The following is a 25,000-nucleotide window of genomic DNA, read 5'->3' as shown; positions in this document are numbered from 1 at the left end:
GACTCACGTTGCCCCTGTGGGCGACTAAGTGCCCGCGGGCACCGTGTTGGCTACCCCTGAAATAAGGCATACTAATTTAGTAACTCCACTATAAGAGAGACTCGTTTTCGGAGGTTTTCTGCAATTAGGTTGTAAAAAAGTATGAATGAATGCATATAAATTAATATAATCAAAAATCCAATATTGTGCATCATTTCTTACATCAACAACAGCACCAAGGATGATTGCTATGTAGGTACGATTTGGGCACGAATCAGATTCAGAACATTTGATTTCTTAACAGTCGCTCCATTTTAGAATAAGATAAATAAAATAAAAATATTCTTAAAAACATGGTGAAGTAGGAAATGCACATTGTACCACAGTCTATAACGACACCAAAATATTTATAAATCAATATACACAGTCTGTGAGGCGAGTCACGTTTATTTATACAGCTCATTTTAACACAACTCAAAGTGCCTTACGAAAAAAGACAGAACAATTACTTTTAAATACATAAACCCATAAAATATAATTAAAACAAACTTTAATAGAAAGAGACATGTTTAAAATGCAATAATAAAAGCAACAGTGCAGTTTAAGATATACTGTTCTTTTATTGAATTCAAAACAGCCTAGAAGTTTGTCCATAATGATATTAATGCAAATCATGTGTTTCACTCAGAAAGTGTTTTTTAACCGTTCCCTGAGCGTCTCCTCCTGAGGTCCTGACATCGGACGTGAATGAATTCTTTGTCTGAATGAATGCATGTGATTCCAGATAAGCGTCTCAGCTGATCAAAACAGTTATGACGACATGAAGGCATGCTCGTACCCCCCCCCCCCCCACCAACAACCAGTCACCTCCTCCATTATAAGACAGTCTTTATACCAGGAGTGAGTCACACTGGAGCTCCCCCCCCCCCCCCCCCCCGTTGTGCCTCAGAGAGTTCACTGCTGCTATCAGAGAGAAACCTTTATCATCTGATTTGCATCTGATCTGCTCCATGATGGAACAATGATGACAATGATTGCTACCCTCCTTACGTTGGTATTCACACACAGACGCTTCGTTTACTTTGACTGTAACAGGGTATTCCTACACTCTGGTACTTCTACTTTTACTCAAGTTCAATATCTGAGTACTTCTACTTTTACTCAAGTACAAGATCTGAGTACTTCTACTTTTACTCAAGTACAAGATCTGAGTACTTCTACTTTTACTCAAGAACAAGATCTGAGTACTTCTATTTTTACTCAAGAACAAGATCTGAGTACTTCTACTTTTACTCAAGTACAAGATCTGAGTACTTCTACTTTTACTCAACTACAAGATCTGAGTACTTCTACTTTTACTCAACTACAAGATCTGAGTACTTCTACTTTTACTCAACTACAAGATCTGAGTACTTCTACTTTTACTCAAGCACAAGATCTGAGTACTTCTACTTTTACTCAAGTACAAGATCTGAGTACTTCTACTTTTACTCAAGAACAAGATCTGAGTACTTCTACTTTTACTCAAGTACAAGATCTGAGTACTTCTACTTTTACTCAAGCACAAGATCTGAGTACTTCTACTTTTACTCAAGAACAAGATCTGAGTACTTCTACTTTTACTAAAGTACAAGATCTGAGTACTTCTACTTTTACTCAAGTACAAGACCTGAGTACTTCTACTTTTACTCAAGCACAAGATCTGAGTACTTCTACTTTTACTCAAGTACAAGATCTGAGTACTTCTACTTTTACTCAAGAACAAGATCTGAGTACTTCTACTTTTACTCAAGAACAAGATCTGAGTACTTCTACTTTTACTCAAGTACAAGATCTGAGTACTTCTACTTTTACTCAAGAACAAGATCTGAGTACTTCTACTTTTACTCAAGAAAAAGATCTGAGTACTTCTACTTTTACTCAAGCACAAGATCTGAGTACTTCTACTTTTACTCAAGTACAAGATCTGAGTACTTCTACTTTACTCAAGAACAAGATCTGAGTACTTCTACTTTTACTGAAGAACAAGATCTGTGTGCTTCTACTTTTAAAAAGTTGAGTGTGAAAAGCTGGACACTCAGCGACCGCCCTCTCAGCTGCAGAGCGTTAGCGTTAGCGTTAGCGGTTGCTTCCGTGAACATAGCCCCAAATAAAAATAATAATAATACATTTATTTTTGGGGGCGCCTTTCATAACACCCAAGGACACCTTACAGGGCATAGGGCAATATAGGGAACAATTAAAACAGTGGATTTGGTGAAGTGTCAGCCGGGGTAAGACAAGACAAACAACAGGAAATGGACTACAGAAGGACACAGAAGGACACAGGGTACAGATTATAAAGAGAATGCCAGTTTGAACAGGTGGGTTTTGATGTTGTTATTGAATCAGACTGTCGGATGTGTAGTGGCAGGGAGTTCCAGAGTCTGGGAGCCGAGCAGCTGAAAGCTCGAGCACCCATGGTTTTGAGGCGAGAGCTTGGGACGGTGAGAAGTCCGACGGACGAAGAGCGGGGGGTGCGGGAGGGGGTGTACTCCTGAAGGAGGTCGGTGATCTAGATGGGGGCAAGGTCATGGACAGCTTTGTATGTGAGTAGAATGTTTTTGTAGTCAATACGGTAGCCTACAGGAAGCCAGTGTAGCTGAGTGAGAGTGGGGGTGAGGTGGTCGGATGAGTTGGTGCGGGGGATGACCCGGGCAGCAGAGTTCTGGATTATTTGCAGTCTATTGAGAAGCTTGATGGGAAGGCCAGTCAGAAGTGCATTGCAGTAATCAGTCCGGGACGTGACGAATGAGTGGACCAGGATTTTAGTACATTAACAAAAGTTATACATGTCAGTTGTGGCTACAGACTGGAGTATGTAGGACGTTCAGATAGTAGAACATAAGTTACTTTTAGTCTGTATTGTTTTGCTACAATACAAGAAAACATGTATAAGCTAGCATGCTAACAGCACTACACTATATGGTTGAAATCCACAGACTTGTACACAGTGTTTGACACAGCAGTGTACTAAAGAAAGTATTCAAACTGAGACACAGCAAACGTCTCTAAATGATGCTTTTATGGCGTCACAGATGAACACTAGGTTTGTTTTATTCTCTGAACAAACGGGAGCTCTTAACGTTTCCTGACGTCACAATCCTGAACAACGGCAGAGATCCCCTCATCCATCAGTCCTGCTGTCTGCTAGCATGACTGCTGTGAACTCAGAGCAGAGGGAGTGAAGTGTGTGTGTGTGTGTGTGTGTGTGTGTGTGTGTGTGTGTGTGTGTGTGTGTGTGTGTGTGTGTGTGTGTGTGTGTGTGTGTGTGTGTGTGTGTGTGTGTGTGTGTGTGTGTGTGTGTGTGTGTGTGTGTGTGTGTGTGTGTGTGTGTGTGTGTGTGATTGGGGGGAGTGATTGTAGTGCCATTGTTGTCAGGTTCGTGACAAGACTAACAACAAGGCCAGCCGCCCAATGAATTCCCCGATAAAGCGGAGACTGACAGTTAACCGTGATCTCTAACCTCGTCTTTGTCGTGAGGAGAAAGATACATCGTCCTCGTCTCCTCGTCTCCTCCTCCTCCTCCTCCTCCACTTGAATAAAGCATGATTCATTTGGAGCTCTGCATTCCTCACATTCCTCCCCTGCTTATCCACCTTGCTGTGTTTATATTGTGGATTGTAGGGATGTAGGGTGGCTGCAGGAATCACACAGTGTGCATGTGAGGCCGCACAATATCCAGCGTGAACACCAGTAAATATGGACTTTAGTGAATGTTCCCGCGGCCCGAGAGCCAGAGGTGTTTCAGATCAAATGTTTGAACATAAAGATTATCGCCGCCAGCAACAAACACAGAGAGGGATTTATTAAAAAAGGAAAAAGTGCATTTAATATTCTGTGTCTACTCGTCTCAGATCAGACGGTTAGACCTCATGAGCAAATAATAACAACTGTTTCTACAAATCAACATCCAGTTTATTTACAAGAAGGTTTGAATGTACAAAGAGAATGCATTTAGAGAATAATGGGTCATGTGAAACACGGAGACACGCGCCAGAAGGTCAGAATCAGGATGGGTTTTATTACCAAGTAGGTTTACACATACGAGGAATTTGCTTTGGTATATGATACATATAAAAGCAATTGGAAAAATTATTTAAAAAAACACGAAAAAAACAGAAAATATAACTCAAATAAATAATAAATAAATAATAAATCATAAAAAAAAATAAAAAAATAAAGAGACAGGGAATTTTATTTGAAGAAAACCCTAAAAATATGTACGATTGGTCAAATTACAATTTTTTATTAAGTACAAATAAATAAATAAATAGACAGAGCATTTAATGGAAACAATCATAAGAATAGTTATGATTAAAAAAAAAATCGAAAAAATAAATAAACCAACCAGAGAAAGAATTTAATTCAAACAAATTCATGAAAATATGTTTAATTGTTAAAAATATGGAAAATAAATGTAAAACCACTTTAAAAATATCCAACAATATTTATTATTGTTAAAAAAAATGGGGTAAAAAACATCACAAATGTATTTTTAAAGGCATATACTGTACATTCACAGATAATAATATAATAGCAAATAATCTGCTCTAAACTCATGAAAACCGCTTGTTGTAATCAAACGTCCTGAAGTCATTACATTCACTATTCCAGCTAAGGACCATTGTGTGGCATCGATGTGTTTGGTTTCTTCTACTTATAAAGTAAATAAATATATTTATATCCAGTCTTTGAAGTGCTCTGCTATAAGCTGCTTTATATCCAGTGAGAAGCTGAAGCAACACATCTCACAGGTGTATTTAACTCTTTTGACTTGTAGGAGAAAGAAAAGGGACGCAGTCTGTTTGACATGGTTCATTATAATCTCTCCTCTCTGTTTGGAGCTGAATGCAAAGGTCAAACGAAAGCTCATTTAGTTTCATTTGAATACGCATCAGTGTTTCCGATGCCTTTGAATACAGTTTGCATGCGTGGGAAAGATCAAAAAGGCCTTCACTGTCCTCCAGCTGAATGTCAGGTCCTTTTGTGTCGTCAGTTTGTATTTCACTCTTTAGATTAGTTCTGGATATGATGTCCGGTGTTTGAGTAAGGGTTAATATGCAGTGACCCGGTCACCATGGGGAAAAGAACAGGCGGATCAGGAGCCCGACGCGAAGCATGCAGTTTGCTTTTCGGCCAAACTGTATACAGTTAAATCGACCGGACTTCTTTCTGCAGATGTGAGCGTCCTTAACAACGGTCAATAAGTGCTTGACAGCGGTCTGTCTGTTCTGGATTATTCATAAGCCATGTAATAAAGCTCCATCTTGACTTGTAGGAGGAAGGAAAGGGACACGATCTGTTTGAGATGGTTCTTTATAATCTCTCCTCCCTGCATGCAAAGCAAATGAAAGCTCATTTAGTTTTGTTTGAATACACATCAATGTTTCCCATGCAGAGAATATGAGCCAAAGAGCACGAGGCAAAACTGACCAGACTGAATATCAGGTCAGCTTTTATTTCACACTTTAGGTTAGTTCTGGATATGATGTCCATAAATCTTGTGTCTAAAGCTTCCTGCTGCTCTGAAGGAACAATGTGTTGAAGGCGGAGATCTGGAGGAAGTGTTTGAATCGCCTCTCATCACAAAGGCATTTCCTCCACTTCCTGCTCAGGAGCACATCGTCCCTAAACTCACAGAGACTCTAACTCCCCCAGGGGTGGAACAGAGTGAGAGGCTTTTATTGTTAGATGTTGGGCATGTTTGGTTATCAGGAGGATTTCATAACATTTCAGATTTTTTTCAGAAACTTTCAGATTTTTTTTGATCAAATTTCAGATTTTTTTTTCTAAACTTTTTTTCAACATTTTGAGATTTTTTCAAAGAAATTCAGAGATTTTTTCTATCTTCTGAGTAAAAAATTGAAACATGTTTTTCTCAAATCTAACAAACTAACTTTTTTCTATATTTTTTCCCAAAAAAATCGACATTTCCCCCAAATACAGAGTTCTGACTTTTTCATAAAAATTCAGACTTTTTCATAAAAATTCAGACTTTTTCATAAAAATTCGGACTTTTTCATGACCAGCGTTTTGGCATGAGGGTGCTTTTATTGTATGCTTTTATTGTTGCGGGGTGAGCAGCGTTTGGACATCAGGATGCTTTTATTGCAGCGGGGTGAGCAGCATTTGGACATCAGGATGCTTTTATTGTTGCGGGGTGAGCAGCATTTGGACATCAATATGCTTTTATTGTATGCTTTTATTGTTGCGGGGTGAGCAGCGTTTGGACATCAATATGCTTTTATTGTTGCGGGGTGAGCAGCGTTTGGACATCAGGATGCTTTTATTGCAGCGGGGTGAGCAGCATTTGGACATCAGGATGCTTTTATTGCAGCGGGGTGAGCAGCATTTGGACATCAGGATGCTTTTATTGCAGCGGGGTGAGCAGCATTTGGACATCAATATGCTTTTATTGTTGCGGGGTGAGCAGCATTTGGACATCAGGATGCTTTTATTGCAGCGGGGTGAGCAGCGTTTGGACATCAATATGCTTTTATTGCAGCGGGGTGAGCAGCGTTCAGACATCAGGATGCTTTTATTGCAGCGGGGTGAGCAGCGTTTGGACATCAGGATGCTTTTATTGCAGCGGGGTGAGCAGAGTTTGGACATCAGGATGCTTTTATTGCAGCGGGGTGAGCAGAGTTTGGACATCAATATGCTTTTATTGCAGCGGGGTGAGCAGCGTTTGGACATCAGGATGCTTTTATTGCAGCGGGGTGAGCAGCGTTTGGACATCAGGATGCTTTTATTGCAGCGGGGTGAGCAGCGTTTGGGCATCAGGATGCTTTTATTGCAGCGGGGTGAGCAGAGTTTGGACATCAGGATGCTTTTAGTGCAGCGGGGTGAGCAGCGTTTGGACATCAATATGCTTTTATTGCAGCGGGGTGAGCAGTGCTTGGACATCAATATGCTTTTATTGCTGCGGTGTGAGCAGCGTTTGGACATCAATATGCTTTTATTGCAGCGGGGTGAGCAGCGTTTGGGCATCAGGATGCTTTTATTGCAGCGGGGTGAGCAGAGTTTGGACATCAATATGCTTTTATTGCAGCGGGGTGAGCAGTGCTTGGACATCAATATGCTTTTATTGCTGCGGTGTGAGCAGCGTTTGGACATCAATATGCTTTTATTGCAGCGGGGTGAGCAGCGTTTGGGCATCAGGATGCTTTTAGTGCAGCGGGGTGAGCAGAGTTTGGACATCAGGATGCTTTTATTGCAGCGGGGTGAGCAGAGTTTGGACATCAGGATGCTTTTATTGCAGCGGGGTGAGCAGAGTTTGGACATCAGGATGCTTTTATTGCAGCGGGGTGAGCAGAGTTTGGACATCAGGATGCTTTTATTGCTGCGGGGTGAGCAGAGTTTGGACATCAATATATTTTTATTGCAGCGGGGTGAGCAGCGTTTGGACATCAGGATGCTTTTATTGCAGCGGGGTGAGCAGCGTTCGGACATCAGGATGCTTTTATTGCAGCGGGGTGAGCAGCGTTCGGACATCAGGATGCTTTTATTGCAGCGGGGTGAGCAGCGTTTGGACATCAGGATGCTTTTATTGCAGCGGGGTGAGCAGAGTTTGACCCTGGACAGTTTTACAGCCTCGGCCTCATCACTGCTCTTCCTCTGCTCAGGATATATTGTGGTATTAATGCAGCATAAAGGGAAGTTGATGAGTCAGCAGGAACTTGTGATTTAAATGTCATCGAAACAGGAAGCTGATGCATGTGAGTGTCTGTTTTTGGTCCAAGAAAGGCAAAGACTAATGTATTAAAAGCATAACGACATAGTGCTAAAGGAACACATAATAAAATGACATTTAAAACATTCACATTTTGCACCCCATCCCAATATAAGCTACTTCCACAGACCAACGTTTTATTTCTAAACCTTCGATCTGTTTTCTCATAACGATGCTCACAATTGAGCGACCGCCTCTCTGACAGACAGGAAGGGAGAGCAGAGGTTTAAGAAGCACAGACGTGATTATAATTTAACATTCATAACTTTGGTTTTGGAGTGAGGGATGAATGTGAAGCTACTGCACCGTTACACTTCACTGTAGTAATAGCAATAAAAACCAGATACACCTCGAGAGAGACCAAGCAATGAAAGCTTCAATTATTGACAGAGAACCAGAGGTGTTCTGCAGATAATTTGTCCGTCCTGTTTGCTGCAGCATTTTCTGAATTTTTTAAGTGTTCCCTTTCATCTGGAAGTAAATGCGTCCGCTTTCATGATCATCCATTTCCTCCCCGTCTTTAGCTACGGTTTGAAACTTGACTTTAAACACACCAAATACATTCCTGCAACTGGAGAGAGAAGTGTTAAAAGCTTCCATTATTTACAGAGAGTCCAGTAAACGGTGTTCTGTGGACACTGAGGAGGTCATTTGGTCATTTTGTTTCCCTGTCGGCCTTGTCGGAGGGAAGGAGAAACCCCAAAAATCAAAACAGGGCCTCTTTAAGTGAGATTTGTTCGTTAAATCTCTGATGACACACTGATGATTCCCCCCCGCTCTGTCCCTGCCTCCCAGAGTGAGGCTGCACCCAGACCTCCTCCAGGTTTTATATATAAACATCATCTGGTGTTTCTGCAGCTTCAGAACTCACACACACACACACACACACACACACACACACACACACACACACACACACACACACACACACACACACACACACACACACACACACACACACACACACACACACACACACACACACACACACACACACACACACACACACACACACACACACACACACACATTCACACACATACACACACACACACACATGTTTCTCCGAGTGTTGTTAAAGAGGCTGGAGGGAGAGCTATCTGTTAGCAGCTGATAATCACCAACAACATACAGACATTAGCATGACAGAGTTTCTCTCAGATTTACATCCAGTAGACGCCCCCCCCCCCCCCCCCCCCCCCTCCTTCTGTGTTTATTGGAGAGAGTTAAACAGGCTGCAGACCACCCACACTTTACATCTGATCTGACCCCCCTCCCCCGCCTCTAAGAGATCCAGTTGCATGCCGTGGAGGAAGCAGAGCATGCTAACGTTAGCATGGAGCTAACAGAGGGTCAGATTTACCCTCAGAGTTTTTAATAACGTGGATTATTGAATGTGATACTCAAAGCCGCAGACAGAGGATCAAACTGGGCCTGGGTGATTCTGACAATACACTTTATTTAAAACCTCAATATAGATATCGCAACATTGTGAGTTTGGCTGTCTGTGCTTTTGGGTAAATACTTATGTATTAGTTTAATTGCTAATAAAAAAGAAATATTAAATACCATTTTATTTCTTCTTTTATTGGACATTTTTACTTTAAAGGGGACCTATCATGCAAAATGCACTTTTTGATGTCTTTTATACATCAATGTGTCCCCGGTGTGTCGGGGAACTCACGCAACGTCAGAAAATAAAACCCTCTCTTTTCCTCCGTACCCAAATCTCTAAAAACGGGGAACAACGGAGCTGATCCAGATTTGCGTCCGATATGACGTAATATCTGAAATGTGGACCCACGGCCCTATCAGAAACATTGCTATCAGAAACAATGGCCGACTGTTTAGGACGTAATATGGTCGGTGTTTACATTAGCATCGCTAACACTCAGAGCTAACCTGTACTGGAGAGCATGTGTGTGAAGAAGCAGGAAGTAAAAAGGAACTCACCTTGTGGTATAACCGGCAAGAGAGAAAGCCTTTGAGCTCCATACTGTTTCAGAGAGAATCCTTGATAATCCATGATATGGCGTTTCATCACGGCAGCATTTAGTTTAGACAGTAGCTGCCGGGTCCCCCATGAGCTCAGACCCCTCCTTTTTTTATTTTGTGATCAATTTCTTTTTTAAAGCTTTATACCCCAAATCAGAAGTTTAGAAACAGGAAGTGAAATAGAGGGATATGAGGCATGGCTAGAACGGGTGATCTGTTTGGTATTTTGAGCAAAACACTTCATAGACATGCTATTGCCTACAAATAGCATCTGACTTTGATTTAACTTCAGGTCAGGTATACAGTCTAGAAAGTTAATACAAATCAAATCGGTTGACTGTCACACAGCTTTTAAACCCAGAAAAAACATTTTTGTGATATTACGATATCCAAAATCTGACATAATATCTATTCTCATATCACAATGAAATAACATCTTTATATTACCCAGCCATAGATACTTTATGGGGGACCAAAAAGCATCTAGTCCACAAGAAATACAGCAAAAGAGAGGACTATTTCACAAAGGAACAGGTTAAAAATAGATAAAAATGTGAATAAAAATGAATAACAACAGCCGTACACACTGGAGGTAAAAGGCAGAATAAAAGCATTAATGAATGCATGAAGCTGACAGCACTGAGGCTCCGAGCATTAAAGCTTAAACCCCTCCGGCACTTACGAAAAACAAAGTGCTCATGTTCCTGATATACAAAAAACTGACCGACATTAAATATATATATCATAATAGAGAATAGAGTGCGGTTATCGAGAAATAACCTCCCTCCATGCAGTCTGTTATTATTCAATATTGCATGGGTCAGACCTTGTTTGGCCGTTTCTTCTTATTTCTATTATTATCTTCATTTCTGTTTACACCACATTCATTCTTATTGGGGTTCACTTCCGTCACATGGACAAAAACCACCAGACTCAGAGACAGTTAAACACCTGAACTCTGTGAAGAACATCTTTTACACTTTGTATCTGATATATCATATTCCATTTACTTGTAAAGACTCTTCTTGCCCATCTCAAAACATTCTCTTGCACTATTTTATTTGTTCTATGTTCTATATATATTCATGTTGCTCTGTGGGAGGAGGACTTCAGTTTTCCATTGCCATATCTACGCTGTAGCTGCTGTAGCTGCTGAGCTCATGGTGATGAAGCCTTGACATGGGTCTGGGTCACCTGTCGCAGGTTTTGTGAATGATGAAGAGGAGAGGGTGAATTGCAGATGTCCGCTCTTTGATATTGTTTGTGTTGTGTCTTTATTAACCCTCTTGAGGCCATGAACAGGTTGCATGCACTCTCATTACATCACATGTCACTTATTAGTTTTCCCTGTTGGTCTTGAGTACATTTCGGAGAGAAAACATTCCCATCTTTTGTACTCGTAACTATGTGTACATCCATGTGCCATCGCTGTAGCCTACATATGCTGATAGCTTAGCTTGGGGTTCATGTTTTAATAGCATTTTTACAACAAAAAAGTCCAGGCGAGCCAAACATATAAAAAAAGGGCTCAGAGAGTAAAACAAAATGGACTCTGACTCCAGCACGGACTCTTGTATGAAACGCAGCTTAGATAGCTGTGGCATCTAGCGCCATAACTCATCTGGAGGTTTGACGCTAACTTCTTCTTTTGGGTCTTGGGATGAAGCTGTCAGGTTTATTTCGTGTAATATCAGAATACTCACCCATCATCAGTAAACAAAGGGCTGTAAACATTTAAAGAAGCGTCAGAAAGCATTTCCTCTCTCAATAAATGTCAACACCGGCGATGGGAAGTTATTGACTTCTTGTTTTTCTGCAGAAAACACATATTAAAAAATACACTTTTAAAAGAAGAACCCAAAGCTGAGCTGTTTGTTTCTGTGTTTCTGAACAACAAAACTAACATACTGTTTCTTTAACTTTACATAATGCAAAAACCTCATTATAAGTAGAGATGTCCCGATTTTCAAAAGATCGGAATCGGGAGAAAAAAATCAGGGATCGGGATTTTTCTTTTTTTTTTTATAAATACTTTTTAAATTTTTTTTATTTAATGTTACAAAACAAAAATGACCATGTTCAAGTCTTAAAGTCATCCTGAGGCCTTAGTTTTGGTTTCAAATGACACAACATCATGTATGTGTTGCTTCTTTGGGGCTTGTTTTCATAGACCTGCTTATTTCTCTCAAATCTGGCAACAGAGTGGGCGCAGTGTCTAATTGTAGCAGTAAGCTAACGAGTACTGATAAGCTTTGTTTTGTTTTGATCCAATGCTGCACAACTGAACTGATCCAATGCTGCTGTGAAAGAAAGAAGCTGTATCCATGTTGGATAGAATATCACATTTAAATAAAAAAATAACCTTAAGGGACAACTTGAATGCTTTTGTTCTCTTAATGCATTTCATAAAGATCGGATCGGGAAAAATCGGTATCGGCAAATTGTCAAAATCAAATGATCGGAATCGGATCGGGAGCAAAAAAAGGTGATCGGGACATCCCTAATTATAAGACAATCCATTCACTCTCTGAACACAGACCAACGTCCCTGTAAAGGTGTTTTTTCCTCACATTTTTCATATTTATGCATTTGAGATTTGTAAAAATACACCATGAAATCATCACCATACAAAAGCTCTGTGACACAGACATGTTGAGAGTAGAAAACACAGGTGTTAACAGCTTCATGTTCTGTCTCCTGACTCATTTGAATACAAAGGCATTGTTAAAGTGATGAGCTCAGTTTCACCTGCGCTCATATCAAGAGTCTAAACTTCCTCTGTGAGAAAGGACTATTCCCATCACACTCAAACATATAAAACCACAGTGGAGTTTCACTTCCGTTTCTTTCCCAATCAAGTGTCAAAATCTAACTCTACTCTGAATTCATGTAGAAGCAGAATTCCCTGCAGGTTTTCAGGACTTTCTGTTGTATGAAGTAGAAAGTACAAGTATTTGGGTTCAACATGTAAGAAGTAGAAAGTACAGGTATTTGAGTTCAACATGTAAGAAGTAGAAAGTACAGGTATTTGAGTTCAACATGTAAGAAGTAGAAAGTACAGGTATTTGTGTTCAACATGTGAGAAGTAGAGAGTACAGGTATTTGAGTTCAACATGTAAGAAGTAGAAAGTACAGGTATTTGGGTTCAACATGTAAGAAGTAGAAAGTACAGGTATTTGAGTTCAACATGTAAGAAGTAGAAAGTACAGGTATTTGGGTTCAACATGTAAGAAGTAGAAAGTACAGGTATTTGAGTTCAACATGTAAGAAGTAGAAAGTACAGGTATTTGTGTTCAACATGTAAGAAGTAGAAAGTACAGGTATTTGTGTTCAACATGTAAGAAGTAGAAAGTACAGGTATTTGTGTTCAACATGTAAGAAGTAGAAAGTACAGGTATTTGTGTTCAACATGTAAGAAGTAGAAAGTACAGGTATTTGTGTTCAACATGTAAGAAGTAGAAAGTACAGATATTTGTGTTCAACATGTAAGAAGTAGAAAGTACAGGTATTTGTGTTCAACATGTAAGAAGTAGAAAGTACAGTTATTTGAGTTCAACATGTAAGAAGTAGAAAGTACAGGTATTTGAGTTCAACATGTGAGAAGTAGAAAGTACAGGTATTTGTGTTCAACATGTAAGAAGTAGAAAGTACAGGTATTTGAGTTCAACATGTAAGAAGTAGAAAGTACAGGTATTTGTGTTCAACATGTAAGAAGTAGAAAGTACAGGTATTTGAGTTCAACATGTAAGAAGTAGAAAGTACAGGTATTTGTGTTCAACATGTAAGAAGTAGAAAGTACAGATATTTGGTTTCAACATGTAAGAAGTAGAAAGTACAGTTATTTGAGTTCAACATGTAAGAAGTAGAAAGTACAGGTATTTGAGTTCAACATGTAAGAAGTAGAAAGTACAGGTATTTGTGTTCAACATGTAAGAAGTAGAAAGTACAGATATTTGGTTTCAACATGTAAGAAGTAGAAAGTACAGATATTTGGTTTCAACATGTAAGAAGTAGAAAGTACAGGTGTTTGTGTTCAACATGTAAGAAGTAGAAAGTACAGGTATTTGTGTTTAAAATGTAAGAAGTAGAAAGTACAGGTATTTGAGTTCAACATATAAGAAGTAGAAAGTACAGGTATTTGAGTTCAACATGTAAGAAGTAGAAAGTACAGGTATTTGTGTTCAACATGTAAGAAGTAGAAAGTACAAGTATTTGAGTTCAAAATGTGAGAAGTAGAAAGTACAGGTATTTGTGTTCAACATGTAAGAAGTAGAAAGTACAGTTATTTGAGTTCAACATGTAAGAAGTAGAAAGTACAGTTATTTGAGTTCAACATGTAAGAAGTAGAAAGTACAGGTATTTGTGTTCAACATGTAAGAAGTAGAAAGTACAGGTATTTGAGTTCAACATGTAAGAAGTAGAAAGTACAGGTATTTGTGTTCAACATGTAAGAAGTAGAAAGTACAGATATTTGGTTTCAACATGTAAGAAGTAGAAAGTACAGGTGTTTGTGTTCAACATGTAAGAAGTAGAAAGTACAGGTATTTGTGTTTAAAATGTAAGAAGTAGAAAGTACAGGTATTTGAGTTCAACATGTAAGAAGTAGAAAGTACAGGTATTTGTGTTCAAAATGTAAGAAGTAGAAAGTACAGATATTTGGTTTCAACATGTAAGAAGTAGAAAGTACAGGTGTTTGTGTTCAACATGTAAGAAGTAGAAAGTACAGGTGTTTGTGTTCAACATGTAAGAAGTAGAAAGTACAGGTATTTGTGTTTAAAATGTAAGAAGTAGAAAGTACAGGTATTTGAGTTCAACATATAAGAAGTAGAAAGTACAGGTATTTATGTTCAACATGTAAGAAGTAGAAAGTACAGGTATTTGTGTTCAACATGTAAGAAGTAGAAAGTACAGGTATTTGAGTTCAACATGTAAGAAGTAGAAAGTACAGGTATTTGAGTTCAACATGTAAGAAGTAGAAAGTACAGGTATTTGAGTTCAACATGTAAGAAGTAGAAAGTACAGGTATTTGTGTTCAACATGTGAGAAGTAGAGAGTACAGGTATTTGAGTTCAACATGTAAGAAGTAGAAAGTACAGGTATTTGGGTTCAACATGTAAGAAGTAGAAAGTACAGGTATTTGAGTTCAACATGTAAGAAGTAGAAAGTACAGGTATTTGAGTTCAACATGTAAGAAGTAGAAAGTACAGGTATTTGTGTTCAACATGTGAGAAGTAGAGAGTACAGGTATTTGAGTTCAACATGTAAGAAGTAGAAAGTACAGGTATTTGGGTTCAACATGTAAGAAGTAGAAAGTACAGGTATTTGAGTTCAACATGTAAGAAGTAGAAAGTACAGATATTTGGTTTCAACATGTAAGAAGTAGAAAGTACAGGTGTTTGTGTTCAACATGTAAGAAGTAGAAAGTACATGTATTTGTGTTTAAAATGTAAGAAGTAGAAAGTACAGGTATTTGAGTTCAACATGTAAGAAGTAGAAAGTACAGGTATTTGTGTTCAACATGTAAGAAGTAGAAAGTACAGGTATTTGTGTTCAACATGTAAGAAGTAGAAAGTACAAGTATTTGAGTTCAACATGTAAGAAGTAGAAAGTACAGGTATTAGTGTTCAACATGTAAGAAGTAGAAAGTACAAGTATTTGAGTTCAAAATGTGAGAAGTAGAAAGTACAGGTATTTGAGTTCAACATGTAAGAAGAAGTAGTGGAGTAAAGTACTGATACAGAAAAATGTACTTAAGTACATTAACAAAGTATTTGTACTCCACTACTTTCCACCTCTGGTAGTAAGGAATCTTCCTCTTCCTCTTCCTCTTCCTCTCTTGCTGCAGGGTGTTGTCCCCGATCTGACACCGGTATGAATTATGGATTTAATAAAAACTCCTCTGAGAGTCCTCCACTGACACACATCTGCTCTTTCACTTCTCTTCATGTTAACACTGTTTAATAAGCCTGATTTTGCACGTGAGACCATTTTCAGGCACAAATTCATGGTTCAATTTCCTCATCTGCAATCTCTAGAGCATTACACACATCTGCAGGGTGTGTTAGAGAATGACGAAAGAAAACCGCATTTATTTCGTGCAGAATGGCAGGAATACCCAAGAAAAGTTCATGCCAATTGAATTACGATGATATGAAGATGTGTATTTATGCAAGTATACACATTTACTCATACACAAGGAGAAACTGCTACGTGCTAATACGTGCTAAATGTCTATACATGCTGAATAATAATAATATTTAGGGTAAAAGGTACATTTGCTTCAATCTTTTCCCATTAATTATAGTTTTTTGAGTTAAAATGTAACCCGAACGCCACACAAGGGTTAAAGGGATATTTTCTGAATTCTTTGTATTTATATAATATGTTCTATTTTCCTGTGTTTCAGAGAGGATGGGATGTTGACAGGTTGTTCCTCGAGCTACAGGAGAAGCTTCAGAGTCACCTGACCTCCGGCCGGATCCAACATGGCCGCCCATCGAATCCGAGCCACGGCCACCAACAACACGTCGCTGCCTCGCTGCCGCTCCGAGGGAACGCTCATCGACCTCAGCGACAGCCTATCGGAAGCCAGTCTGAACGATGTCAAAGGTCAGCTGATCAAGGGTTCAAGGCTTTTATTGTTATTCGTGCATAGCTACAGTGTAGATATGAAAAGGTCACAGGCTCCTCCAACAGAGCAACACAATAACACAAATAGAATATCATAGAAATAATGCAGAATAGTCGATGCATTCATAAATGCTTTTATTCTGCCTTTTACCTCAGAGTCACATTTGAATCTATTTTTGACCCTTTTTTGTGAAGTAGTCCTATGTGTTGCTGTATTTCATCTGTACTAGATGCTCTTTGGTCACCCGTAAAGCATCTCGGGCTGGGTTATATAAAGTTGGTATCTTTTTGTGATATGAGAAAAGATATTATGTTAGATTTAGGATATTGTAATATCACAAAAATGTATTTTCTGGTTTTAAAAGCCTTGTTACAGTAAACAGATTTGAGTAATTGGAATATTGATATATATAGGTTGCAAACAGATTAATGTTTAGATGTTCTTTCAAAAGTTCAGGTTTTTAACTGTCTTATTTTTTTATTTAGCCTTTATTTATACAGGTGCAAAATCTCATTTTCAAGAGAGACCTGTTCAGTGGTAACACTACCACACAAAGTTACAGACAGACAGGACACTAAACACAGAGGCAACACTAAAATACAACATCGTAAAAAGTAGATATTGAAATCCATATACAGTAGTCTGATATTACACCCGCAGAGGATTTCTCCAGCTAATCCAAATCCAAGTTTAAAATCTGTGATGGGTATCAAACTGGTCCGCTTAAGTTCCTGCTGAAGTGTGTTCCAGGTAAGGGGGCAGAGTATGATATGGCTTGTTCCCCAAGCTCCGTGCGGACTTATGGCCTGATCACACGGAGAAAGGGAAAAACAGGAAGTGACACGTCTGTAGTTTTAACGAAATTGACTTAGAATGATCGGATTGTATTGTTTTTATTTGAAGTTTAAAATACACACAGCTAATCACTGCAATGTGGGAAATACAATATGAACATGAGGCCACTCCACATTCTTACACATATTTCTATAAATTCAGCTTTTGTAAACATCATGGCCTTTGGTCCACACCGACGACTGGAAGCTGATCGTTTGGGAAACTCTGTGAAGATATTCAGAAAGTCTGTTTGCAGGGGATGTTTCCCCCCTTAGTCATGTCTAATGTCATTCAACAGCGGCAGCAATACGTCCATGGACAGCTGATACAGGACTTTCTTACTTAAATAAACAGTAACGTCCCCGCTATCTGAAGACGAGAGGTTTCAGAATGACATCAAGCGTAGTTTTAACGAAATGACTTTGAATGATTTTGTTATTATGCTGCTCAATCACCCAATACAATAAACTGCAGCTTCTTTTCGATACCAGTTTAATGGTACGTTAATTCAAAGTGAAGGGAAATCACATGTATAGATATATATATGTTAATGTGCAAGACACTCACACTGCCATACTTCACATGAAGACTCTTCAGATAGCAGATATCAGGACAGAAGCGAAAAGAGACACAGCATTCGTTTGGCTTGTAACTTTAGAGTCTTGGTTTTTGTTGTGAGGGGTCAATAAGAAGGTGTATGGAAGAGGATTAGGGTCACATGTGAGACACGTGTTACAAAAAATGTAGTTCTGAGAAAAATTCTGGGAAAACATTTGAAAGTAAAAGTTCTCAGAACTAAAAAGAAAAACACGTTTGATTCAGTGTTGAAGAAAGATCGTTTACACACGAGCAAATGGGGTTAAAACCGGTGTGGACTTTAAATTCTCATGACATGTGCACTCTTTGTTTGTGTACAAGACGTTGAGGCATGTTTAGTTAGAGAGGTGAAAGTGAACAGCAAGTAGGCTTTGTTCTTTCTGTCACTTAATGAATCACAAGCATCCGGAGCAGATGAATTAGTGATCGGACGTTCAGTTTCCTCCGCTCCGACCTGTTGTCTGTGCTCCACTTCTCTGAAGCATCTGGTAGTGACAGTCCTTAGCTGCATGGGAAAGCCTGAATCTCTTTCATTATGCATTGTGTTGATGTCCTTGCAAGCAGGAAGTTATTTGGTTCTTCTATTTCACTATTTTGCAATGTAGGCCAAAGACAAATATGCACTTTAATCATGTTTTTATTCTTTCAACATTTGCGAAATAGTATATATAAGAATCTGAAATATATGAATGTTTGCTATGGGGAAATGTAATGTTTTGTAACAGTTGTTTCCATTATAAAAAATTAAGAAATACATACAAATAAAAACTAAGAAAATGGGAACATAGAAAAAGGAAATGTGTTAAGAAATATTTATACAACAATATACAATATAAACACGGATTCTATGGGTGAGTATAAAATAAATGCAGGGTTAGATATGATCTGCTTTTAAGAAGAAATGTACAGTATTGTATAAATGCATTGGTAAACCAGAGCATTGCCCATTAATTATTACCCAAAAGTTAACCCATTGTATTGCACAGATATAAATAAATGATAGCTGCTGACAGAGGGGAATATATTTAATTCAAAGGATCTAAAATATATCTGACAGGGCATTCCCTAGGGGTATTATTATAAAAAATACATTGTGGTAAAATTCTTTCATTGTGGTAAAATGATCTTGGGATCCTGAAAGGAATTTGCTAGAAGAAACTCAACAGACTGCACCTAGCGGCAACATTTCAAAGATACGATACGAACACTTTATTGCTCAGATCAAGTCTGACATTTGACTGGCATCACAGCAGCTCCGTGTGTAACATCAACAGACAAACATCAAGACACAACACATGAACAACAAACAGCTCACATCGAACATAACAGCAGAATGAGTGAGAGACAAGCTGCTCAAGGAGCCTTCAGCGTGCACTTGATCTGATTCTGTATTTACTGAGAGGGGTGACTGGAGCTCAAAGGATGCTTCAGTCACATCGCAAAATGTGAAAGAGGCTTTAATGCATGCATTTCAACTCATTCCACTTGTGTTCTGTTTCTGTTCCAGTGCCTTCTCCCAGTGCCTTGCGCCTGGACTCCACTGCCTCCTTCGGTGCCGCTCGGGAAGTCGTGGCCATCAAAGACTACTGCCCCTCCAGCTTCACCACGCTAAAGTTCTCCAAAGGGGACCGCCTCTACGTGCTGGACTCGTCAGGAGGCGAGTGGTGGTACGCCCACAACAACACGGAGATGGGTTACATCCCGGCTGCCTACGTGGAGCCCATCAACTTTAGGGACTCGTCTTTCAGCGACAGCGGGATGATAGACACCGTAGGGGACGGTATCGAGGAGGCAGCCAAAGAAATGGACCTCTTAGGGGAGTGGGCCGGGGTGATTCTGAAACCCACCACCTTCCAAAATGGGAATCCTTTCGCTACAACCAATACCTCGACGAACCCTTTCCTGAACGGGGGTCCTCCGAGCTCCCTTGATCAGAACAGTAATGAGAAATCAGTGGACCTCTTATTGTTTGATACGCTCACTCCGTCAGTGCCCAACTCCACCAGCAGCGCCACAACCAATGGTTTCAATAGCGTTTTTAACCCCATTAGTCCCAGTGTAGGACCGGGACAAACGCTGCGCAGGGACAACCCGTTTTTTAGAAGCAAAAGATCCTACAGTCTGTCCGAACTGTCGATCCTTCAGGCTCAGTCCGACGCCCCTCAGGGCTCCTCTGGGTTCTTCGGAGGCTTGAAAGCACCGGCACCAGAGCAGTTTCAGAGCAGGGAGGACTTCCGGACAGCTTGGTTAACCCATCGTAAGCTAGCCAGGTCCTGCCACGACTTGGACTCGCTCGGACAGAACCCAGGATGGGGTCAAACGCAGCCGATTGAGACCAGCATCGTCTGCAGGTTGGACAGTTCAGGAGGCGCCGTCCAGCTTCCCGACAGCAACATCAGCATCCTTTTACCGGAGGGCCACGTGGCACCGGGCGACACCCAGCAGATCTCAATTATAGCTCTGCTGGATCCCCCTCTGGAGCTAAACAACGACCGCTGCACCACCGTCAGCCCCGTGGTGGAGATCAAACTCAGCAACATGGAGACCAAAACCACCATCACTCTGGAGATGAAAGTGTCCGTCGTGGTGAAGATGGAGAGCCGGGAAACGACAGAAGTCCTGTGCGTCAGGAGTGATTGTAAAGAAGGACCGTACAGACCGATTCCTCAGGCGTACGTGTATGGCGACACGGTCCAGGTGTGTTTGGATAACCTGGAGCCGTGCATGTATGTGTGTGTGGTGGCTCAGTCCCGGTCCTTATCTCCAGACACCACAGTTTGGGAGAACGTGGTTAAAAAGATAACGTTAGGAGTGTACGGTCCCAAACACATCCACCCGTCCTTCAAGACCGTCGTGGCTATGTTTGGTCACGACTGTGCGCCAAAGACGTTGTTGGTGAGCGATGTGGGTAAACAGGTTCAATCTGCTCCATCAGTGGTGCTTCAGCTTTGGGGTAAGCACCAGTTTGTCCTGTCCAAACCCCAGGACCTCAGTGTCGGGATTTACTCCAACATGGCCAACTACGAGGTAAAGGCCAACGACAAGGCGAGGGTGGTACGAGGCTTCCAGGTTAAACTAGGCAAAGTCAGCAGGCTCGTCTATATGATCGCCTCGCGAAACACCGACGATGTTTCGGACTTCACCTTGAGGATCCAGGTTAAGGACGACCTTGATTGTATACTGGCTCAGTTTTGTGTCCAGACGCCAACACCGCCACCCAAAACAGGGCCAAAGACATCGGTGCAAAGGCGCTTCCTGAAGAAAAAGGAAGTGGGGAAGATAGTCTTGTCTCCTCTCGCTGTTGCATCCAAGTACCCCGTGTTTCAGGACAGGAGAATAAACAACTTAAAGTTTGGAAAGCTGATCAAAACGGTCATCCGACAAACGAAGAATCAGTACTTGCTGGAGTACAAAAAAGGAGACTTTGTGGCCCTGTTGAGCGAGGAGAAGATCAAGCTGAAGGGTCAGCTGTGGACAAAGGAATGGTACATTGGATATTATCAGGGCAAGATGGGATTTGTTCACGCCAAGAACGTGCTGGTGGTTGGTAAAGTGAAGCCTATTTACTTCAGTGGGCCCGACCTCACCACTGCACTTTTACTGGAGCAGACACTGAAGCCCTGCAAGTTCCTCACGTACATCTACGCCTCCGTACGGACTATTCTCATGGAGAACATCGGAAACTGGCGGGCGTTTGCAGACGCCCTCGGATACGTCAACCTGCCTTTGACACATTTCTGTCGCGCCGAGCTGGACAGCGAACCAGAGCGGGTCGCATCGGTTCTGGAGAAGCTGAAGGAGGACTGCAACAATTCGGAGAGCAAAGAGCGAAAGTCCTTCCAGAAAGAGCTCCTAACGGTGAGCTAAAACCTTGACACCTACAGTTGCTGTGACTCAGCATTTCTCAAAGCTTTTTTTTAAAACTTTTTATTAGTTCTCGTTTTTGTTACAATAATGAACAGACAAACAATATGAAAGCAGACAGGGTCATCCTGGCTAAAAAGACATGCTTACTATGCTGTAGAAAATATTATACATAATTAGGGATGGCTACCGAGAACCGGTACTAAGTCAATACCGGTACCTGATTGGACGGTATCGGTATACCGTTAAGCCGCTGGACAAACGGTGCTGCTATCGGTATATGTGTTACGTCTACTTCCTTAGTTTAACTTTAAACCATTCTGGTTGGTTGGGAACCCTCATCCCGTGTGATGTATCCGGTTTGAGACCTCTCTGATTGGCCACTGTAAATGCCACTCCTCATCTCTCTCAACAGCGCTCTTATTATTGTTGTGAGACTCCCGCAGGCATGGCGGACAGAGCGAAGCGATCGAAGGTCTGGATGCACTTTTTTTTTTTAAATGTGGCGATAGTGCAAGGTGCAATCTATGTACTCAATTAGTTGCGTGTAGAGGGGGTGACACAAGCAACTTAATGAAGCATTTCCAAACGAGACACTCATTGAATCTAAAGCGGTGCTAGCGATACTGCTAGTGCTAATAGTGCTAATAGTGCTAGAGGGCTTCAGCCGCGCCGTGTGTAAATGTGACCTGAGCGAAGGCTTGCAGGCAGGTTAGCTGTTGCGCACGGGTAATATGTTTTTTTTTTACCTGAGTGAAGTCTTGCAGGCACATCACCTTGTCTTTTTTTTGTTTATTAACACTGACAGTGTGTTAATGTGAGCTCCTACACCTATAATCATTTGGCCTTTCATTGCTTCTGAGAAGCTAAGGTATAAGTTATACAATTATTTCTGCAAGGAAATTACAATACAATTACTGTTTAATCTTCACATCTTGTATTCATGTCTATAATTTTGAGCACCAAATTATTGAAAAGTATCGATAAGAGTATCGAAAAATACCGATACCGATAAGCAGTACCGGTACCGGTACCGGTATCGATAAAATCCTAACGATACCCATCCCTATACATAATATACATAGAATTCGTACTTGCACACACATTTATACAAGCGTATTAATCTCCTTAGTTGCTCCAACAGTTTGTGTGTAGGGCTAACAAGGGCAGGGTTACATCACACTATCAGGGTTTCTCAAAGCGTTTTAAGGAAATGCAAAGCCTGTTTTCCTCCGTCGCGTCCTTCATGTGTCAAATGAAATGGTCCTGTTTTTCTTCCTGCTGGAGAGCATTGCTTTCTCCTGTTATCTGCTCCAGGCTGTTGGCTTCAGACCCCCTTCTAGTCTCTTCATTCTGCTGGGAGTGCAGTCGATAAGTGCTGTGTAGGCACCGAGGTCTAATCGGGACCTGAGGGGCTGTGGAGGGCGAACAAATACTTTTTCTAACTTGAGAGAAACAGAAGCTGAGAGTTACTGTGCAGAGTGCAGTCTGCTGGTGCTACAAATCCAATTGATCGCTCAGGCTACTTTTAATTTAAATCTTTATGTACATATGAATCAAAGCCCTCAGGGGGACAAACCGTGCAGGGGTAGAGCTCAGTGAAACACACCGTACGCTTTATTTACAGCATGTAGATATTTAGAAACCCACAAATACTCCACCTATGCTGAGTACTGAGTATCTCTAAACAGTCACAGGTGCCTGTAGAGCTAAATAGTGACAGTTAATTCCCGGTATAACCCTTCTTCTTGTACAGCAATGATGGAATACTGCCTTTTCCAGATTTAATTCGAAAATCTGACGTTTTTTCTTAAACTGGGATTTAATTTGTGCTTTTATATAAAAGGACAGAGGCCTGTTCATGCTTCTTGCTTTCCTTTCTTTCCTTAGTGTTTTCAGCTTTTGGTGCACAATATACTGAGCTGCGTTAGTGTTTAAACTGAAGCACTTGGTTGTGAATCGCCTGTCACGGAAATGTGGATTTCGCCTCAGGCCGTCTGTGGAGCGATGATCACCCTGACGTCTAAACTGCCCCCATTATATTAAGTCTGCCTACATAAAGCTTTGCATTTCCATTTCTAGTGTGTGTCTCCTTACATGGTGGAGACACTGCGATGTGTTCAGAGTTTTCCTAGCTGCCTTTACTTAGCTTCTCATATATTCATCACATTCTCCTGTTGAGAGTCTCCGTCAGAGGTCACGGACCAGCTCCAGCTGAAGGAACTGGGAGCAGAAGCTCTATAATTTACGCGAGGTTGTAAACACTAGTTAGAAGCATTTATAGACAGAGAGAACTGCACGACATAATCAAAGGTGGTGATGGAAAATATGAAGGGAATTCCTCTCTGAATATACAGTAGGTCTGTCTTTTCAGGATTACACCTAAACTACCGCTTACTGTTAGCACACAGCACGCAGCGGTCGAGCACATTTGAGGACGCTTTGTTTAACCCACACAAATATGCAGTTTGCTCCCTGTGTAAACATCTGATGTTTGTTTTCTGTCCTCTGAAAAGTGGATTCAGTTGCGTGTGTGGGCCTCAGATTAAAGCTCAGGGAAACACAGTCAGATGAAATCCCCGTCTTCTTGCTGAATGTTCTTCGTCACAATAGGAACATCTCTCATGATTTGCCGGTGTGTCGTTGACATGGACTGGAGTGTATTTTAAGGAGAGCTCTCTTTGTGCTCATGTCTGAATGCTTTGGGGTCAGCAGCAGTATGTAAACACGTTCAGTGAATATGTTACAGATTTCCCATCGCCATGTGTTCTGGATTCTGCTTCTCCCGCTGCTCTGTACTTCTGCTGTAACTTTAAACTGTATGCAGAATATCACAGCACCAAAACAATATGTTGTAGGTTCTTCAATGGGTTAGATATGGTTGTAGATTTGTCCGTTGGTAAATTAGATGTTTTTGCAACTTTGGATGTAACAACTTGTGGTTTTAGCTCCAGGTGATTATACAATATGTCTACAGATTAGATTAGATTAGAATCTTTAATGAGCACACAGCCAGGCTGGTGGAATTCGTGTTGAGTGCAGATTATTACAGTTTACTGACACACATAAAGTTCAAGGTGTGGTGGGTTGTGATTGGTCGGTTATTTAGAATCCATTTAGTGTCCGTATAATAATGATAATTACTTTTTGAAAGGAGTAGCAACAGAGACGCTAATAACAGCATTCAGTAACAAGGCCAACATCTCTTTTCATAACACTGCATCGTCCCACGTGGTTCCCCTCCTTGACCTGGACCCCCCTTTCGCTATTTTAGATTTTCATTTCACAGCTCACAACACTTTAGGGCTGCAACTAACGATTATGTT

General features: G+C 40.7%; 1 protein-coding gene across 1 annotated transcript in view; it reads left to right on the top strand.

Moving 5' to 3' along the window:
* The window catches only part of LOC307030732 (SH3 domain-binding protein 4), a 49,676-nt gene that overhangs the window by 7,219 nt on the left and 17,457 nt on the right, over window positions 1-25,000 (top strand). The window contains exons 2-3 of the mRNA XM_079667358.1: window positions 16,155-16,357; window positions 19,318-21,668. Coding sequence (XP_079523484.1) covers window positions 16,234-16,357; window positions 19,318-21,668 — 2,475 coding nt within the window. The 5' untranslated portion in view covers window positions 16,155-16,233. The remainder of the gene's footprint in view (window positions 1-16,154; window positions 16,358-19,317; window positions 21,669-25,000) is intronic.

The sequence above is a fragment of the Notothenia rossii genome (genome assembly GCF_949606895.1).
Source record: "Notothenia rossii genome assembly, chromosome: 2".
NCBI classification, from domain to species: domain Eukaryota; kingdom Metazoa; phylum Chordata; class Actinopteri; order Perciformes; family Nototheniidae; genus Notothenia; species Notothenia rossii.
Note: the sequence above shows the minus strand (reverse complement) of the source record. Positions and strands in the feature narration are given on the sequence as shown.